At 41.6% G+C, this 21,075-nt stretch overlaps 2 protein-coding genes and 2 long non-coding RNA genes across 6 annotated transcripts in view; 1 reads left to right on the plus strand and 3 right to left on the minus strand.

The window, feature by feature from the left end:
- Positions 1 to 7,124, minus strand: part of rspo2 (R-spondin 2) — an 82,013-nt gene extending 74,889 nt beyond the window's left edge. For both annotated transcript variants that reach the window (XM_007563013.2, XM_007562939.2), the window contains exon 1: positions 6,956 to 7,124. In XM_007563013.2, coding sequence (XP_007563075.1) covers positions 6,956 to 7,055 — 100 coding nt within the window. In that variant the 5' untranslated portion in view covers positions 7,056 to 7,124. The remainder of the gene's footprint in view (positions 1 to 6,955) is intronic.
- On the minus strand, positions 2,167 to 3,554 carry LOC107837929 (uncharacterized). The gene is made up of 2 exons (XR_001663983.1): positions 3,320 to 3,554; positions 2,167 to 3,117 (listed from the first exon to the last, which is right to left on the minus strand). It is a non-coding gene; the product is annotated as an uncharacterized LOC107837929 (long non-coding RNA).
- A 3,269-nt stretch (positions 7,125 to 10,393) lies between the features above and the next one.
- Positions 10,394 to 13,251, plus strand: LOC107837952 (uncharacterized). Its single transcript, XR_001664011.1, has 2 exons — positions 10,394 to 10,570; positions 10,700 to 13,251. It is a non-coding gene; the product is annotated as an uncharacterized LOC107837952 (long non-coding RNA).
- A 184-nt stretch (positions 13,252 to 13,435) lies between these two features.
- The window catches only part of eif3ea (eukaryotic translation initiation factor 3, subunit E, a), a 34,599-nt gene continuing 26,959 nt past the window's right edge, over positions 13,436 to 21,075 (minus strand). For both annotated transcript variants that reach the window (XM_007563137.2, XM_007563220.2), the window contains 3 exons: positions 16,353 to 16,455; positions 15,873 to 16,007; positions 13,436 to 13,521 (listed from right to left, as the gene is read on the minus strand). In XM_007563137.2, the coding sequence (XP_007563199.1) occupies positions 13,486 to 13,521; positions 15,873 to 16,007; positions 16,353 to 16,455 (274 nt within the window). In that variant the 3' untranslated portion in view covers positions 13,436 to 13,485. The remainder of the gene's footprint in view (positions 13,522 to 15,872; positions 16,008 to 16,352; positions 16,456 to 21,075) is intronic.

Consider the following 21,075-nt stretch of genomic DNA (forward strand, 5'->3'; position numbering starts at 1 on the left):
ATAAAATGCACTGAAGTTTGTGGTTGGGTATCAATTCCATTATATGGAGGATAAATTGCTAATATTACCAAAGAAAAAAAAGGTAGATTTCTTCAGATTCAATCACCTTTTTGTGAGAACTACATTTTCCAGGGAGAACACAATGAAATAGTGTCCATAAAGGAGTCTGTGTTTGTATCTCAAGGGTAAAGTTCATGCCACTCCATATTTTCTTTTCCTCCCTTACTGGGGTTTTCAGCACTGAGGATCCTTTCTCATGGTTTCATCTGATACCAGTGTGACTCGGACCAGGAGCTCCACTCCAGGCCAGGATCGACACACAGGTCAAACAAGGAGCTAGTCTTTCTCAACTTTTTTTTTTTTTTGTAGGTCAAGGTGAATAAATGTGATTTAAAAATAGTGATTGATGATCCTGAGTGGCATTCCAAATACAAACACACTTTGTGTGATTGTTCAAGGAAGAAAAAAGGATTCGTGGATGTCTGCAAAAGAAAATCCACCTGTTCCCGAAACTTTTTTCTCCCTCTCCCACAAACACACACTTGTGGAAGCTTGGGAGAGAGGAAAAAAAAAAACAGAGCTCTGTTTTGATGCCAGAGCCCGAGCTCAGGTCAAGGTTCGACCCGCTGTAATCCCTCTCAGGTGATGCTGTTCACTTTCAGCCATTACCAGCTGATCTGCTTAAATATGCCTTTTTTGTCCCTCTAGGAAAGAGAGAGAGAGGAGGAAGAAAAAAAAAAGACAAGGAGGACCTTTGGCATTCAGCTACGTCATAAAAACCGGACGATGTCTGAACTTTCCGTGAAAGTGACCGATCTTGTGCCCGGGATAAATGAAACGGCACAACATCCCTGTTTTATGGGTGGAATAAGCGCAAAGTGTTGGGATGCGGGGGGGAGGGAGAGGGATGAAAACACCTGGATCGGGGAAGGTATCGTGTGAGGTGGCCTTGTTGCGGAGAAGGTGCCGGTGCCATCGAGCGGAGCTTTTTCACTTTTTCCAAAAAAAAAAAACAAAAAAAAAACGGGGAAAGGTCCGTCTCACAGCAGCTTCTTGGAGAGCTCCCTTCCCCATCACCCTCAGGCACTTAATCAACATATAATATTGCGCCGAAGTGCCGGGTTCCAACATTAACACTTACACCCACAGGCCTGGGAGTTGATGAGAGCTTTCAGCACACACAGACTTGATTTCCAGGGCTAATAAATAGAGGGCAATGTGTCTGGGTAACTGTAAGGAAAAGCTAAGGGTTTTTGTAGTGAGGTTCAGTTTAAAAATTATTAGCGGTTAATATCTTACCTACGGTGGTTGGCTCTGTTGGTGATTTCGAAACTAATTGCTAGTCTGAGAAGGGCCAGACTTCTACCATCTTAAAACAACTCAAATCCCCCCTTTCCCCCACCTCAAAAAAAACCTTCATAATATGTTATGTGAATGCCATTTTTTAATAACCTGAGAGCCAACCCACCAGATGCTTATTTACACAGGGTGCTATAATTTTCATGCGAAACAGAGGTTACAGGCAGTGCGCCACCAATCATCTTCCTGTTATGGCTGGGAAAGAAACAAAGCTCTTCCAGTCAGAGTAACCAACATATTAAAATTGTATAAAAAGGAAAAATATAATGGTTTTTACTGCCTTACTTTTCTATCAAGTTATTACTCTAACTGAAGTAAGGTTTGTAATGAGGGTTTGGGCCACGAGACCTTATGATATTAAATCCTTACATTATGTCACCTCAAAGTGAAGTCTGTCTCACGAAGCCTAAGTTACTTTTCTAGTCCCAGTTGTTATGGAGGTGAGTGCTTCAAAGCTCGACAGTCGCTACGGATGCATCTTTCTCTTATTTTGAAGCAAGACAGGAAACAGTGGTGGAGTTGTTGTTTGGCTGTATTACAGAAACACTGTAAAACCAGCTGACAACACTTGACAGTAAAAGCAGAAGAACTCTATCACGGTTAAATCATTCAAGTTGGGAGGATTTTTTTAAAACGTACAAAAAAAATTAACAGTGTCAGAAACGAGGACAAGCTAGGAAAGATTTGTTAAGCGCTGTGCGAAAAGAGCAACTGGCTAACCGTTAGCTGCCAAAGACGCTGACGTTAGCATCACCCTCGGGGCTTCGGAAGCTAAAGCTAAGGTAAAGCATGACTTTTTTTTTTTTTTTGCTGTGGTCAAACCACGACTGGATAGCCGGGAGTTTGGATTTTGTAAAACCTATATTAAGCAAGAAGGATATAAACCTGAATACTTGTGTTTTTTCCCCAAATCTTGTTAAAACCTTTATTTATTTTCATAAACCCTGTATCAGCTCATAGACTGGAAACGTTTTACACCAACTCCAACCCCCACAATTCCTTTAAAATTATATTAGCTTTTTACCTGCTTAGCAAAAGCTACTAATATCTGCATGCAGCACTCAATTTTGATAAACTGCTCATAAAATTAATATATAGTTCATTGTATGGATAAATAAGTTATCAGAAATGTTTCTTTTTAAGTCTCAGGCATTTATGAGCTTGTCTTGATTTTCTTAAAATGGTTATTAAATATTTTAACAAAGTCTCACATTTAAAGTTCTGAATCACATACCTACATACAACTACATACAGAGTTACATATTGTAAAAAGTAGAAACTTTTCGAGTTCCTGGAGACAGATTATTTCATCATTCTCCCTTCCCCTCGGACAGAAAGGATTTGTAGGCAACAAATTAAAACAAATTTCTTCCTTTCCTTTCGCTGCAAAAGCAGACCACATGCAACCCAGTAACAAAATAAAGCCTCTCTGGACTCACTACCTCAACTACTGGTTTCATTCAGTCCCTTTTTGTCCTTCACAAAACATCTGGAAATGCAGCAGAGCTACAGATTACACAGCTGAATATGATCCCAGAACGTGCCGGGGCCTGCCGGGAATTCAGATTCAGGGTTTCTGCGTATGAAGTGGAAGGGGTTAACTGTATCACATGGCAACTTTTCACCACTTGCAACTGCTGTTACCTATTCATTACCTGCTTAAACATCTTAGGGCCCCACTGTGCTTCTCTGTCCCTTCAGGCAGGGCTGCCCGCTACTCGGCCTGATTTTATGTAGTCAGCAGGTGGCATCATTAGCCTGAGAATAAAAAATGAAAAGTAATCCCCCCGTGTCTTGCTATGATATCATAGCAGGGCTCATTGGCATCGCTTTCCTGTTTCTAGTGGGCAGGATGAGAGCTAAAGGAGGTGTAAATTTAATATGTTTCGTCATCTGGTTCACATTTGCAAAAAAAAAAAAAAAAAGAGAGAGAGAGAGAGATGAGTGCGTGTACGCTTACCGCAGCCAAATGGGTTGTTGGGTCATGCCATGCTGTGTGCGAGCAAGACAACATAAGCCAAGAAACCGCACAAAGATCCCAATCTGGTCTTCGCTGAAGTCACACACACACTGTCTGTTTTACGCCTCAACCTGCCCCCTCCCCTCCTGCTTCCCCCTAATTACACTGGCATCTCTATCTCTATCCTTCCCACCTCAGAGTCGTGTGGCGACGTGAGCGCCGCGTATCAATGACAGAAAGCTCTCAGTCTCTCTATCTCTGCCATGCAAATTAAATAAGACGTCTGTAAAAAAAAAAAAAAAAAAAAAAAAAGGTGTGCGGGATGTGATTTGCTATCACCCGAGACAGCCGAGCACACGGGGTGAGGAGAGTGTCCTGAGTCCGAGGCGTGCCTGGACGGGTTCCCTGCACGAGCCCGTCTGGCTAGAGCGAGCAAGATAAAATAAAGAAGAAGAAGAAGAAGAAGCAGCAGCAAGTACTGAAAGCGTAATGGTAATATTGAAGGTGCCAACCGTGTGCTTTTGACAAGTTCACCTAGCGCTAAGCTAGGCATTAAGCGAGCTAACGGCGTCAAAGTTTTAAAAAGTTAGCTTGAAAACGGATGCGATTGATTCCACAATTTAGATTCGTTTTAACGAACATAGAGAGCTAAAGTGTTGTCATGCTCACGCCCCCTCCCCACTTGTTGCTGCACACTGCCAGCCAGAAGGCTGAACAAGCTCCCATGCTTTTAGCCTGCTAACAAAGACAAAATTGTCTTTTTTGGAAAAATGTCAGGAGGCAAAACTCAGGGACATTCAGTAAAGATATAACAACAATGTAACCATAATAACCCAATTAAAACGGGAGGGAGGGGGAAACTGTTGCTTTTTTGTTTGAAATTAAAGCATAATTGTTTTTTTTTGTTTTTGTTTTGTTGTTTTTTTTTTTTTTTTGCTTGAAGTTGCTATTTTTTCCCCAAAATACATTGAGTCAAGTTTTTTTTTTTTTTTCACTCAAAATCCTATCCCACCTCTCCTGTACACTGTTGGTCAGCTGGCTGAAAGAAAAAAAAAGCTACCACACTTTCCCCTCACTTACAATGGTAACATATTTAGCTGTTTTGGAAAATTCCGGTGGCAAAGAAGCATTCAATTCATGTTGCACATGATTATCACCATAACAATCATAATATTTTAACTGAAATAAGAATTTATTTGCTGTTCTGTCTGAAATAAACGCATAAAATAATGTCATAGATTTTTGTGCTGATGTCGTAAAACGGTTTTGTTTTTAAAAGTCGTTAAGGTCATGGTACTATGCTCTTTACCACAACACTGCTGCTTTCCCTTCGTTTGCTGCACACTGCTGGTCTGCTGGCTGAAATAAGGTCAGCTTCTCTCTCACTTTTAGAAACATTTCCATTGACTTAATGTTTGACTTCCTGGATTTTTTTTTGTGTGTGCAAATGCAGTGCAATTGTGGTGTGTTTAAAACTACATGACCAGACAGTCACACACTACATTGGCTAAAAGCCGTCATCTGTCATTACCCCAGTGAATTTTTTAGACTCCTTAGAGCCCCCTGCTGGCCTGGAAGTCCCAAAAGAACTTCCAACAGGGTAAAAACAAAAGGTTCAAAAGTCATAATCTAATTGATCTGAACTGATGTTTGATGTTGGCAGCTTTACACAACAGTTCTGTAGAATCATTGTGGTAGAAGTGACAAAGGGCGTGAAACTGATCAAGTCTACACAACTAATATCATGCCATCTGAACATCTACAGTACACTAAGGGCTTCTCAACGTTAGCTAGTAATGATTAGGAAATGAAAACCACAACTTTCCACAACTGTAGATTGAATTCAAATTTAGCCCAATCAAAATGATTGGAAGTCAGACTTGGTTCAGCCTTTCGATCACTAGCAACAACAACCACTCAATGTTTGTTTTTACAGTTCACATGCAGCAACTCTGTCTGTTTAACTCAACCATGCTAGTGCTGTAGACTCCTTCTGTCAATGAAAAATGTAAAACGGTATCTATCAATCAGGGACAACGCAAAGCAGAGGTCAGTAGCAGTGGGTAGTGGGGCCCCTGTACAAAACACATCTCTGGGCCTCGTGCAACTTTGGACCGGCCCTGCTACTAAACCTCATGCATCTGGATAGCTTTTTTTTTTTTTTTTTTTTTTTTTTTAAGTGTAGCATCTTTTTTTCTTCTTCTTCTTCTAAGCTGGTTGCACTCACGGAAAAATCTGTTCTTGAGGTCAACTGTGCAAGTTAACCTCTTGATCTCATCCTTACTCCTCCTGAACCCAGCAGCACCACCTCTTCCTTCTTCCCTCTCCCTCACAGATAACCCCCCCGCCCCCCTTCAAAAAAAAAAAACACAAATATGCTTGACCATACCCTGAATTTCTTGGGTCCCCCCGCCCCCCTTCTTCTTCTGAACAGCTCTTTGAAAAAACGGATCAGACCGTGACACACCGTCTCCTGCACGCCAGATCACACAGCGCACGGAGAAAGAAACACACAGAGGGAGCTGAGAGCCGCATGTGTGCCAGTACCCCGCAGTGATTGCCCTGATTATTTGCAGATGGGCAGCGGAGGGCTCGCAGAGTGTGGAGGTTCCCCCCACCCCCTGGCACGCAGCGCATATGATTAAATTGGTGATTGCCTCAGTATTTACAAGCACCCACCCACCGTATCCTCCACCCTCCTCCCCATCTTCACTCTCCGGTGACTTCCCCCCGTCTCCCTGTCCCAACTCTCTTCGCCGCTCGCTCTGATCCCGGTGATAGGTTATGTCACGGGTGTGAGTGAGGTGGAAGGAGGAGGGAGAGGAGGGCTGAGGGGGGAAAGGGAGGCGGGGAGGGTTACTTTTCCCTAATCCGACTGTCTCCTCATTCATTCACAGCAAAAGGCTGGTGTTTACAGAGGGGCTGATCCCCCCCGGCTCGACTCCAGCGCCTCCGCTGAGCGATTGTTATGCAGGTTTCCGACCAACTGTTCAAAGTGGTTATGAGATCAATTAAAACCAGCTTAGGGAAGGAGAGAGGGAGGCTGGATGGACGGAGAGATGTTGCGGTTCAGAAGTCTTGAATTTGGGATTCTGTAGGCACCCCAGTTTATTTCGGACGTGCCCGATCAGCAACATATTTAACTACTGAAACAAGCAAATGCACGATGATGAAAAATGAAATGGAGGAAATTGGGGAGGAGGGCGAGGGGCATGAGGGAGAAGCGTGTTTTCGAAGTGCTAAATCGTTTTAGAGAGCGCGCGTAATCCTGCGCGTATTTTACGCACCAATAATTGCTCCTAATATAAAGTGTTTGAGAGACAAAAATATTTCTCAAAATGTTTTTTTCCCCCTCTCTTTTTTGCACGTTTAATGAGATAATGAAAGTATGGTGTTTTCCCAGAAGGGAGAATTTCTGGAGAGTTCTGGATCGGCTGCTCTCACCTCACATATTGGATATTTCTCTCTCTCTCTCTCTCTCCTCTCACTTTACGCACACCGTACCTCTATATTAGACTGGCTACGAAAAAGACAATGTTAACACTTTCAATCTACTAGTGCACTATAACAGTCTGTTAAGTGTCACGTCTCCTGGATGCACATCTGAAAACACACGAGGTTTGAACTCTGGGTTACCTCTCTTGTTTCTCCTCCAGCGGTGCGACGGCGCCTGACAGTTGCTGTACTCCATACAGTTCAAGACGATCAGGGCAAATGAGAAGAGTCGAAACTGCATCGGGACGGTCGGTCTGGTTTGCTTGGACTCCAATAAAAAGAAAAAAAAAAAAAACAGAGAGAAAAGAAAAAGAAACTTAAGAGAACTTCTCTGACTTTTTTTTCTTTTTTCTTTTTGGTCCAATTTCTCCAGTTTCTTTTTTTATTTTTTTATTTTTGGCGGATCCTTAAAAATGTGTCAAACGTCAGAGACGCGACATGGCATCATGTCTTCGGCTGGAAGCATGTTTTTTTTTTTTTTTAAAGCACGCTGATGATTCTTAAGTTAATAATGAAAAAAGAAAAAGAAGAAAAAGTGTCCGTGCTGGAGAAAGAAAGGGGAGGGGGGAAAAAAATAAAGGTGTGATAAGAGTAAAGAAATCAACACCTTCTTGTGATCGTGGAAGATGAAAGCGGAGACTCTTCTGTGTGTTAATGTCCAGATTCTGACCCCCTAAAAGCTGAACACGAAACGGTGCGTAACAGCAGCCCACAATCGCCGCCAGTTCACTTCTCAAGAAAAAGAAAAAAGATGAAGTGTAATTCCGCTTCTAGGTTCCGTCTGAGTGCAAGTGCGGCTGAGCAACACGCAGCATCCCTCTCTCTCTCTCTCTCTCTGAGAGACTGTGAGGAACTCGCGTCTGGAGAGTGAAGGTCCGAGAAGGAGGGATGAAGAAAAAGGAGGTGAATTGGGAGGGAGGGCTGGTCCTTCTCGTTTTTTCCTCCAGCTCTCTCTTTGGGTCTTGCACTCGCTTTTAACCTGAGTTTCTCGGCCGGTTTCGGTCTGCCCTGTTCGCGGCGTGCCCGTCTTCGCTTTAAAAGAAAAAAAAAAAAAAGAAAGAAAAAAAAAGAATGTCTTGGGAGTTGGAGACGGTGGTGAGTGTGCGTCGTGCGCCCTGATGTGTGGCTGAATGGTCCTGATGCTCTCCGCCGGTTTCCTCATATAGCCGAGCTGTTGCGTCGCTGTCACGTGCGGAAATTTCCAGCTTCCAGCCTCTCATTTAAAATGTTGAGGAGGGTATCCTGTTCACCAGCTCCTCCGCTAACCCCCCAAAACCACCCACTCACCCATCCATCCATCCATCCATCCATCCATCCATCCAGCCAGCCAGCCACACTTGGCCGATTCGATGTTGCCTCAGGGTCCTAGTGAGCGTGAAAAGTTGGAAGATATTTAAGGAGAAGGGGGAAAAAGTTCCTGTGCTATTCTTGAGTTTCTCTTGTTTTTCCACTGGCTGCTAATTTTAGACGATCTTAACATATTGAATGTCTTTTCAAATCCATGCAGAGGCGATCCAAGAATTTGTAGGGCCCAAATCAGAATGGGATTTTGGGGGGATGGGGGTGACAGTCATTTTTAAATGAAAAATGTTTATTCTTTTTCTTATTATTTTGTAATTTGTTGCTATGAGTTTGTAAAAAAGAAAAAAAAAGAAGTAGTAATAATCAAATCCTAAGATGATAGAACCATTTAAACATAAAAACACATAAAATCACATTCCTATCCAGTCCTATATTAGCGGACATTAACTGCACCTGAAAGAAATTAGTATGTTCTCAGCTGAGAAACTTCTGCGTTACATTAATCTTAAACAAGTCGAGGCTGGTAGCTGGATTAATCCGCTCCATCAGCAGCAATAATCTATTGGATTTTGTGCTACGCTACTTTCCGTTGTACTTTGCCAGATCTTGTAAGGCACACTGTAAAAAGTGTACATCTTTGATATCTGCTACTATATATACATCTTCCACAGGCATGATGTTTTCACGAACGATTTGAAAAATTCTGAAATTAGCCTAGAAATGTAGCAGGTCTGATTAGATATTAGCTTTGTAGCGCTCTTTACCACAAATTCTCCAATATGACATCGTTTTTCTACAAGTAAAATTAACAACTTCACTCCAAAAACGGCAAATCTATTAAGGACATCACCCACCAGTTGTTACACCAACCAATAATGCATCATCTTCGTTAGCATATTGCATTATGCTAACGTAAAATGCTTTTTGTTGTTTTGTGCTTGACTTTTTCAGGCACAAGATGCAACTTTCTGCTTCAGGACATTTCAAACTGCGGATTTTGAGTCAATACATTTACTCCTAACCTACTGTAAGAACTGTGGTCCGATTTCTGTAAGCAGTATCTATTATCAGGGCTCATAATTAATCATATTTCATAAGAGTCAATTAGCCTAAATGGATATGATCTGGTCAAAATGTGCTTCAGATTTCTAACTTTTTATGAGTACTCATCTCATACGTAACTATAAAACAACGACCTGCAATTATTTTTATTGACATTAACTTTTATACATCTGGAGGCAGATTTTACATGAACCGTAGCTCCGGCTTAGAGAAATGACTCCTTTATACCAGTGAATTTTCAGCTCATATTGAAATTCGTCACTCATTCTCTGATAAATTAACAGTAAAATTTGAGTTTTCATTTCTGAAGTCAATGTGTGCTCACTACACAAACAGGGTCACAAATCTGTTTAGGGGGTCAGAGATTAAAATAGTTTGAAAAAGGGGGGGGAAAAATCAGGATTTGACAGTTAAATATTTTTTCTTTATCCATGTTAAGATGTTTTTAATTTAAAAATAATTGACGCCTCTCCTCATGCTTCTTCAGATATTCAAGATTTTCTTTTCTCTTCATTTTTTAATAACATTTTTAAAAATAAAAATTTCCATTTAAAACTATTCTCTGCCTGCTCTGTGGAGCAAATATGTCTTGAAACCATAAGGCAACCGGACCCACTGTACTGTTTATCAAAGCAGCAAAAACACATTTAAAAGAAAATCATTGATTTGCAGAAGACACAAAGGTGTAGCTGCACTAAATATTTCAACAAATTTAGAGATATAAAGGTGGCCATCCTCTCCTTTACCTTATCTGAAAGACACCGAAACCTTGGAGGCATATGAATAAAAATAATAAACAAACTAAATTTCAAATAAAACCAGATTGTGACTAACTGACAGAGGTTATTAATAAGTGGACATTGGTGGTAATATTCTCAGCTTCAATCCTCTTGGAGCGCGAGCAAACCACTGCTCTACTCCTTTCAGCCACTAGGTGTGGCACTTAATCTTTTATTTATTTGAGGAAATTATTTTTATGTGAAAGCAACGTCGTCCAAGTGAGAGACTCTGCCAGTGTGTGGTGAAGAAAAGAACGTTCTCGAACACAGAGTGGCTACTTTCTGTGCCGGTGACATGACAAAAGGCCTCCTGTCTTTCATTTGCATGGTGTGTGTATTTTTTTATTTTTCAGTTTAAACGGCAAAAACCAGAGAAGAAGAAGAAGGGGGTGGGGGCAAAAAGCCTCTGGTTGTAAAATCTACTCTGAGGGGAAGATCTTTGTTTAAAAAAAGGAGTTTCGGAAACCTTTGGTGACCTTTGTGCTGGCTTTTGTTTATTTGTCTGTCCAGAGAGCAGTGACAGACACAGCGGTCAGCGTGGCTGTTGCAGCCACAGGCTGCGCTGCTGGTTTGGATTCTTCTCTACAACAACATGCGAGGGTGCACGGTTAAGGTGAATGTGATAATTTAGGCCCTCTGGCACTTTTATTTTCATGATGTGTCACGGAAAAAGGGGGCCGGTAAACCAATCACTCTGCCCTCTCACCCTCTCCCCCCGCCCCCACCTCCTCGCTTGTTGCAGTGCACACAAGTGGCGGTGACGTCAGCATTTGGATGGTCTGGCCCGGAGCCCTCGGTGCCATAACGGCAATGAGGGGAGAGCGGCGCGTGCACTCGGCTCACCGGGGATCCAGGCTGGACGGCTTTCATTGTGGGTTTTGTCATAGTTTTCTTGAACAAAAGAAAAGGACAACAGAGAGAAGAAGATGGGGGGGAAAAAAAAAAAGAAAACCAGTTGGCGTCGTAAAAGTCAGAATCTCTGAAATGTCAACGATTCAGAAATAACCCAACATGACATTTTAAAATAGAGATAAACCACTGCGGTCCATATACGTACAAAGATGATCACAATGGAGACCAGGGTTCAGCTAGAAAGCTGATCTTTATCTGCCGATGAAGGTCATTTGATAGAAGTCTGAAGAACAGATGAAAGGATTATATATATATATAAATTATATATAATTTATATATATATGGCAACTTATCAGCGAGGCACTTCAAGAATATAATTTATACTTTTTAACAGCTCAGGTAATCAGTCTCTGAGGTGTCGCTAGGGCTGAACAATAATTTTCTAACAATATCGAGATAGACAATATCATCAGATAATATGTCTGACAGATTATTATATAATATCCCTGAACTATGAGCCACAACAGCACAGCATTCTGGGGGATGTAGGCAGAGAGTAAATCAGTGCTCAACCTCACAAAGACTCGTTCACTTGCTCTTTGGTTTCCTAGCAACAACCTGTCGAGTAAAATTGTTTGGTCATTATATCCCAATGAGAGAGCTAGTAGCATGAAATGCTGGCAATGAAAGTCAAATTGTTATGGTTCCTGATTAATATGCCGACACACCAGCAAGGCACTGAGAGGTTTTGATATTAGCCGTGTACCAGCGGGCTAGTTCACCTGGGACTACCTCACAGGACAACATTTGACTCGCGTGCCTGAGTTTAAGATAATCTTTATTTCAAAGGGTTTCATATAAATTGGTGTGGAAATATTTTTGGCATTAATCTAAACAAATTTGAGTAGAAGTGTCCAAAACGTGGCCGAGTTATTTCAATACAAGAACGATACAAAGTGAGGGTGAGATTTTCACTGGCAAATTAAAATCTTCGAATTTTGTGTAAAATGTTTCTTTTACTACAGTTTATATTTTTGTTTCATTTACCTTTTGAAAATTGACCACCTTTAAGTAGGAGTTAAACTCTTCAGTAAGGATACATTTCTGTATTTAAAATGTTTTTATTGGTCTGATATATTCAAACTGCCTAATGAACAGGAATAAAGACGTCCAAACATCCATCTGTGTGTACTTAGTCTATATAATGTCTTTCACTTAGTGATAAAAACTTCTCAAATACATCGACTTTTCAATAATATTCAAATTTATTGAAGGTGGTCTGCAGCGACACTTTGGTATGATGTGTCCACTGATCAGATAAAGATCCGATTTTTGAGTTTCCGTTCAGATTGTCATCGGTCTCAGTTTTTATTATTGCAGCAGTTTGCGCTCTGCAGATGACAGCTCCTCCTTGCAGAAGTGAACACGATGTAGATTTTGAAGAAAAACGTTTCCATTATGCAGCTCTAAGGACAAAGCGTGCACAAAAACTGTTAGTGTGCGCAAAACCTTCTGATTAAACGGGTTACAATAAAAGGAATTCCAAGACATATCGAATGTAACAATTATTATCTTATGTTTCAGATTGAATAAACTAGCTAAAATAAATAAAGCACAGTTTTTTTGGGAGTTTGGGGAGAAAACTGGTAGAAAGAGCAGGTATTATTCTTTAGTCCACAGTGCAGTTATGTTTATCAACCCGGCGAGTCTGTGACGCATTATGGTCCAAAATAAAAGGAGGAAAGCACCAATTATTGGTCTGTCCTCTGTCTCCTCTGGACGGAACAAAGTCATACATCTGTTAAGGAGTCCGCTTGTGGGTGAAGCACACACACACACACACACACACACACACACACACATATACACAGGTGATGCAAGACATGCTGCCCTCTGCTGACTTTTGATTTAACCCTAAACAGCAGGTGTATTTGACATAAAAAAAATCCTTGTTTAGTTGTTAAATTACGCATAAGGAGAAAATCACAGCCATAAGAAGGAGTAACAAGCTGTTTGCGAGCAAGCGCAATAAAGTAGGAAGGAGTAAAGGGGGCGGAGGGGGTGATTGAGGGGAGGGGGGCAACAAGAGTACTGAGTTATGAGAAGGTTAAAAGCAGAGGGAAAGAGCAGCGGGGGTGGGACGGGACATTAAAACGATGGTGTCCGTCTGGCTAATGGTGCTTTATGGCTCCCTGGTGTCCTCAGATGGACAGGATGACTGGCAGAGTGTGTGACCGTGGCTAGCCCTACATGGCCTCTGTTTGCACCTTCCCCCCCCCACGGCAAAAAAGCGGACCGCTAAAAACACCATAAAACCTCACAGACTAAACAGCCGTTCATCATCGGCGTGCACTCACGAGGCGCATCGCACGCGCCCGACTGTCCTGCTCGGCGGCTCGATGTGCACATTAAAACTTCATCAAGTGTTACTGATACAAAAAACATTTAAAAAACATTAAAAAAGGCAGACCGACCGCTTCAACCTCAGTGGCTGCTCGCGGAGTCCAGAAATAAGGCAATCACGGGGTGAAAACGGTTTCGCTGGTCACTTTTATTGAGCTGGTGATGACTCGAACCGAGAGCATAAAAAAGTACAGCGTGTTTGGTTGTTGTGTTTTTTTATTTTTTTTATTTTCCGTTCTTGATAGACAAGTGTGGTCCGTCGTCGCCGGGTAGTTAAAACCCGCCTTCCTGGCCGGCCCAGTTTGGTGTCTGAGAGGAAAAAAAGAAAGAAGAAAAAAACAACAACATGAAATTAGACTCTTTTTTTTTTTGCAGGTAACTGGGGTCGATCAAAACCAAACGTTTTGTCGTTAAATGTGGGGAAATGTGAAAAAGCAAAATACATGTGCAGGCAGTTAAAAACGCTTGTTGGGAAATGTCTGTGTGTGTGTGTGTGTGTGTGTGTGTGTGTGTGTGTGTGTGTGTGTGTGTTCTGCTGGTGAGTGCTGGGTGGCTGACAGCGACCTGAAGCAGTCCGCCCAGATGGCAGGCAGTAAATGTTCTCTAAATGTAAGTGATTTGTAGTGTTGAGGACAGCAGGATGGAGTGGTGCTCTGCAAGTTGTTTGCAGCCTCTTTTGTCTAATTAGAAAAACTTCCTAATGAGGCGGGCCGGTTTTTAACTAGACCGTTTTGTGGCTTCGCTCCAGCTGCAGATGTTCAAACAATAGACAGGAGAGTAAGCAAGGAGCTTTCAGCGGTAACATAACAGTCAGGTAAAAGACAGAACCCGTCTGTTCCAGTTAATGACTGGCGAAGGTATTCGTTACGAGAAGCAGCCGAGAAAGTCACATTTACTCTGGAGGAACTGCAGGGATCCATGGCTCATGTGAGAGATTTCGTTTAACTTTGGTTAAAGTGGCTGTCAAGTTGAAAGTACTGCTAGGGTAACAGATTATTTTCTTTTCATTTAAAGGGGCAGTATTGTATATTTTCCAGCCACATGGTGCAATTTTATATCACAATCAAACTTTGGCTGTTATAAAATTGTTATAACAGTTGTATTGTTGTTTATTGTTGTCTTCTATTGTTGACTTATAAGACTTAGAAGACTTCTTATAAGTCTTCTTTGACTTGCGTCTTAAAATTGGGTCAATGTGTCTTTAAGAAACTCTTGCTCTTTCTGAAACTCCACCTTCGGGAAATCATCACAACATGGCTCCTCTATCAACCCCTTAATGATTTTTAAACAGCGTTTAACAGAGAAGTAACTCATATAATGAGTTCAGCAGATGTGCTGCTGGTGTTTGCTAATTGCTGCTGGCTAGTCTGAATGGGCGGAGGGAGGGCTGCTCTGTGAGTCGGAAGCAAGGAGCTTGGAAACTGCAATTCTGAGGAGGAGCTGTGCCTCGAAGGCGGAGCTAGGTCCACCCAGGCATTCTGCACAGCAGAATGGTTGCCACAGGAGATTAAAGCATTTTCTCAAACATACGTGAAGGAATTAAGATAACACTCCAGACATATTTTTTGTGAGGGAATAGCATTACAACATGAGGTAAAGTTTAAAAAAAGTCAAGTTTAAATAATACTGCCCTTTTAAAATGTTAAAACGAGCAAATGGCACATAATTATTGTACAACTTGTGTCTTATCACAGTACGCAAAGTTAACAATACCTCCGCTTTTTAGGTAACATAATTTTAAATTTCTTTTGTCACATATTTGTGAAAACCATGGGTATGTGGGCGACTCTCTGATGTCTGCAGCGACGCATGAGGAACCTGGAGGCTGTTATATTTATGGGTTCAAATAAACCAAGATATTTCATTTGGACTTTTTGAAATTCATTCCTGGCCCAAACATAAGGAAAAACAATTCGAATTAGGTGATTATTTTGATATACATCCAAGTAAATCTTTGTGACTTTATTTTCGTTTTCGGAACGTGCAACCTTTCAGATTTGGGTGCCAACATCCACACACAAATTTTATTGAAAAGAAAATCCAAACAATGCACATCATTGAAAGCTAATTTTATGCTGGTTGGCACAAAACGAATTAGCTGGGGCAAAGCGGTAGAAGCGACTTAAATCTACAGGAAGCGAAGCATGAACATTATTCTGAAATGCAGAGAATCCATAGCATCTGCACGGTGATAAACATTAAAAAAAAAAAAGAAAAAAAAAAGTCAAAATCAAACAGACTTAAAAGGGATTTGCAGACCCTAGGCCAGGTATCTGCAGAGGGTCTTAAGAGCTGGGAACGCCACACTTTGAGTAACGTTTGCCAAGCGCCGGCGAGGGCGTCCTCCTTATTTACGTTGCCGAGCTGAGTCATGGCGCTCGAGCCTCGTTTTATGGCCGCTTGGACTCTACCTTGTCATTAAGCCTCCGAAGAGAGGTGGAAGGATGAAAGCGCCAGCTCTGCTCTTATAAGCCTACTCTGTGTAAGGAGAGCTTTTTGTTGACGCTCGTTTCATCGACATTCTTTTGCCGCGTTCCTCCGAGGCGCTTTGAAGGTTCACGCTGACCTTGGAGCTGACCGGTTGATGGGAGTTATGGGAGCCCTGCAGCGACGGGCTGGAAGGGAGTGCTTTGTGCCGTGTTGGTGTGAGCATTACTCACCTCGTTTCTGTTGCTGGCGGCCTGCTTTTTCTCAATGTTCATAACCAGCATTTGGCTGCGGAACGAGAGGCTCTTGGTTTTCTCAATCACCTGCTGGTAAGGCGATATGGCGTTGTTCCCCATGACAACATGACCCTGAAGCACAAAATAATAAGACAAAGAAAAAAAAAAAAAGAAAACAAAAAAGATTGGACCAAATTAGACAACGCACTGAAAAACAATTCAAACACAGGGTTTGTAGTGTTCGTTTCCTCTGTACACACATCTACAGGACTGCTGGAGTTTGTTCTGATAATAACAAAGAGCCTTTGTGATGTGAATACCGCGATATCGTAAAAAAGGCTTTGAGCACAGATGTTTTCTATATAACCTCACAAGAGCACATCATTCAAAGTAAAAAAAAAAAAAAAAAAAAAAAAAAAATAACAGAAAGCAAATGTATAAAGCATTGAAGCCAAACAGAAGGACAGGAAGTCTCACCAGTTTGGAGTCGATCTTGGCGTCCAGCCTGGCGTTGCGGATGAGGTTGACGATCCATCTCTCGGCCTCCTCGGCAGACATGTTCAGCTTGTCGGCCAGCATGCTGTTAAAGAAACGGACAAGGAGATGAGGAGCTCCAACTTGATTTGAGCAACAACGAAATAAAAGTCAAATGGATCGGAATCTTGTGCCGGCGCTGTAGCGTTTAGATTTACGGCCTGAAAGTCGGGTCAGGTCGGCCTTGGTCTTCTGTGGAACGTTTAATAGGCTTACAATACATCCAGCACAGAGACAGTCAAACGAGAATGCACAACATAAAGTTGAGTCAACTGAATTATTAAAGTCTAAATATAGGAGTAGGCAGCGTAACCTGTTGAGGAAAGACAAAAAATAAGGTGCAGATGTTCAGTACACTGCCCTGTTCCGTTCCTATCAATCACACTTTCCAGATGATTTGGCCTCGACTCATCCTGCAGTTACAAGCGACAAAATGAAGCTCGAAGACGTGAAACTAAAAGCTATAAAATGGCAGAAGTTCCACTGCTTACTCAAATTAAGGTCTAAAAGCAAAAGCAGTGAAATCTCAATTAAAATGGTATGTAGGTAATTAAAGCTAATTAGTCAGGTTGGGTCAGACTCAGACATAATCCCTATGGGGTCGGGTGGAGTCGGGTTGGGTTTCTTAGGTCCGATCTAAACTCTACTCTACCGGAGAACTCCAATGTACCGGTGAATCATGTGATTCTGTTGTTCAATGGTTCAAAGACCTATGAACAATGACACTTGTTCTGTCAGATCTTTATTCTTGTCCCAATGGGTAATTAGTTTTACAGCAACAATGAGTGTATGACCTCACATAACACATATGCACAGCTGACTGTGGTTTTCTGCCCACTCATCGATCTTCACAAACCTTCCGATTCCGTTTTTGGCCAATACAGATTTTATTTTATTTTATTTTATTTTTTTGGTCTGAAAAAGTTGTGAAGTTGCCAACAGTGGGAACTTCACAACAGTGGGAACTTAACAGTGGGAACTTCACACTATTGTCAATCGTGCGCAGTTAACGACTGATAACTGCGCACATGCAGAGGTGGACAGATCCGTCAGTCAGCCCTGAAAAATCAGTTTGTCACCAATTTCGATCAGCGTAGCATCAGATCTGATCTTTCACCTACTTTAACTGCTTCCGAATGTGTGATGTATTTTAGATCTTGTCAAAAAAAATTTTTTCGCAGCACTGAGGTTCATAATCTCCAAAATATCAACGCTTTTAAGACTTTGGATGATTATGTTTGAAGGTTTTAAATGTCTGTAGGTACAATCGTATTTAGCTTCTGCTGAAATGCATAAAGGGTCGATTTAATGTATGTATCGTGTCAAAGTTACACTATAAATGTGCAGAAAACCAGTCATGAGTCTGTGTTTTGTTTTTGCAACACTGTTGAGATTTTTTTTTTAATCTGTCACTTCCAACAGCACTCCATTAGTAATCGGCTGTCTGATGTTGCGCATGCTTAACGTTATTTTAAGTATGCATCTGACTGGCCGATCAGTCTCCCGTATGTGTCCTCTCCCATAACACATTGCTACTACTGACTTCGATGACTCCCACCACCACAGAAAAAAAAAAACAGTAGTGAACCCACAGAGAAGCTGGGCAGAAGCCAGGACTGACCGTTAAAATGCTTTTTATTAGCATCACAGAAAGTTGCTCAATTATTTGTTTAGTGGCCGCTTTGGTGCTGAAACTTGAAAACTTTGGTTGGTTCTGAAAATCTAAACTTGACACCTCTTCTGTTTCAGATTAACAGAAACATCAAAATTAGGCTGCAACACCCCTTCAGGCTCCTGAGAGAACAATAAACACTTGTTAAATTTAAGATCTTACAAATTTCTCTCCTATATTAGTAATTTGCACAAGCAGAGCTCATTTTTATTATTGCTCTGTTTTTTTAAGCTGCCTTGATCTCATACTATAATGGAGTAAATCTTGGTGTGAATACATACATTTTCTGATTTGGTTGATTACTAACTCCCACAGATTTTTCTCATAAACTAAGTTGAAGTCTAATGATCTTATTAGAATAATAAATCTTAATAAAGAGAAATATACAGGTGTGTAGGATGCAGTTTTCTGGCCGAACACCAATCTTTAAAAAGCCCAAACTGCTGATTCCAAATTTGGACGACAATTTTGTTTTTGTCTGAAAAAGTCGCTATATACACCGACAGTTAGCGACTATTGTTAACTGGGCAGATGCACATGTGACCCAGTGGGCGGGTCTGTCAGTCAGTTCTCTTTTATGGCAGAGCAAAATGGGACAGTGGCTGATTTTCAGACCTTTGCAGGTAAATAAGATCAGCTTCTCATGTAACTGTCAGCCTATTGAAAATCTATCAAAATTAAGGAAAACAGAGCCGATGTTTTGGGGAACCCCTACATTAATACACTTCAAGTGAGCATAGTGGAAGTATTTTTCTGTTTTGGGGTTAATATAATAAAAACATGCATTTGGGTCCGGCTGCTTTATTGTCAAAGGACAAAGCTTAATAACATTTCTTAGAGATTAATGAAACAAATCTATCATCTTCAGCTGGATTATAATGAACATGAAAACATCATGTCAAGCTAAAAATGGTAAAACATGTAAAAGACAACCAAAGCTTCAAACTATTACGGTAAAACAGCCTCCTGGAACCCTCAGGAAAAAGTCCAACCAGATCCCAGAAACAACAACAGGTGTCTTAAAGCAGACAATTGCAGAGTAATAAAGAACACATGAAATTGAAGCTATAATGACGCCGTTTTTCTTGTTGGTAATGAAGAGGGATATTTTAGAAATTCAAAGACACGAACTGCAAACAATCACTTCAGCTGGATTGTAAAAAATGTGTGACAGCACCAAAAATCTTTCAGTTAACGTAACAATATGCATGATCGATGTTGTGCGTTTAGCGTTAAATAAATAGCGACTGCTCCAATCTGTTTTGCTCCAGGCGACATTTCTAACACAAAGCACACCCAGAGAACCTCTAATGGCCCAATACTAATGGGAGTGTGATTTACAGACTTGCAGGAATTACTCCATTAATGGAGCCATGACTGGCCCGCGCGTTGCCTTCAGTTGCTTCACTACCTGCGCCAGCGTCAAAACGCGCTCCATTCGGCTCATGCGGGTGACTCACAGTTCCGACCTGCGGCCGTCGCGCAGGATGAAAGCCGGGTTGGACGCCGGTTTGCTCTTTCAAACATCTCCGCGTAAATGTGTCACAGAGACAGGAGGAGCGGGGAGCCAGCAGGGAGCTGGCCCGCTTTGATCTGAAGCTTTCCTCCAGCTGGCCTCCCTTGTGGCTTTCTTAATAACTAGACCCCCTTGATACCCTCATCTAGACCCCCACTTCCACCCTCCTTCAACATTTCCTGCCCTCATCGTTTGACCCTCTCCACCGCTTCTACCGCATTTCATATAAGGGGCCCAATAAATATCCTCTACCACTTTGAGCACGGCTGAGAATATGACGACTGCAGCCTCATCTAAAGAGCTAAAAAAAACAAAAAAACAAAACAGCCAACCTGTAAAGCCATAATGTAGAATGAGTTGAATTTTTCTCTGCATAATAAGGGTTACGAAGGCCAATACAAAAACAATTTACTCCGCTAATTTTTTCACTTCCTGGTCCATAAATCACACTTGGTGAGACTCGGTCGGCGTTGGCTGAAAACTCCCGAGACCCGGGCGCTTCTCACGCCACCGCCGTTACAGATTTTATTCATGGCATTCTTGTAGTGGGAAGTAATCTTATTTGGGAATTGGAATTTACAATATGACCGGTCTTACCTCAAGGCCACTTTCAGGCCCATGAATGTTGCTAAAATGGTGGCAAAAACCACATGAAAACAGGGAAGGGAAATGATGTCAGTCTGTGGATGGGGCGTAAACAACAAATAAGAGGCATTACCTCAGCATAATGAGGAAAATACGGTCTGGTTTCCCCCCCCCCGAGTGACTGGGCCTCAACATGTCCGCCGCGGCAAAGCGTCCCCAAGAAGGGCAGGTAATGACTTAAAGGAGTGGCACGTGTGTGTGTATGTGTGTGTGTGTAGCGGGGTCGTGACCAGGACGGAAAAGGACACAGAGAAACGGATGGATGTGTCACTCGAACCGAACAAACACGAATGCTCGGTCTGCCGAACAGAACAGCTGATTACAATTCAGCTCGTCAGACACGGGGAAAATGAGTCATGACTGCTAAATTGCACCTATGGATCATCGTTGGGAATCAGATCTGGATCTGGAATCCGTTTTTCCATAGCTAAAAATCTCGATTATACAGAGTTAGACATAGATAGATAGATACACAGATAAATAAAGATAGATACAGAGACAGACCAATTGAGATAGAAATGGACAGACAGAGCGATAGAGATAAAGATAGATACAGAAATAGAGCGATCAATAGAGAGATACAGATAGATAAGGACATAAAGGTAAGACAGATACAGAGACAAGTAGAGTGATAGAGACAGATAGTGCTATAGATGCAGAGTGATAAATATGCAGAGCGACAGATCAATTGATAGTTGATTAATTGTGTTAAAATTTGTAATGAGTTAAAATCTGTGTAATTAATCAAAATTAAATTCTGGCCCCATCTATCTATCTATAGTTTTCTTATATCTGTAACTGTCTATATATATATATATATATATATATATATA

Source organism: Poecilia formosa, unplaced genomic scaffold (assembly GCF_000485575.1).
Source record: "Poecilia formosa unplaced genomic scaffold, Poecilia_formosa-5.1.2 Scaffold0, whole genome shotgun sequence".
In the NCBI taxonomy this organism is placed as follows: Eukaryota; Metazoa; Chordata; class Actinopteri; order Cyprinodontiformes; family Poeciliidae; genus Poecilia; species Poecilia formosa.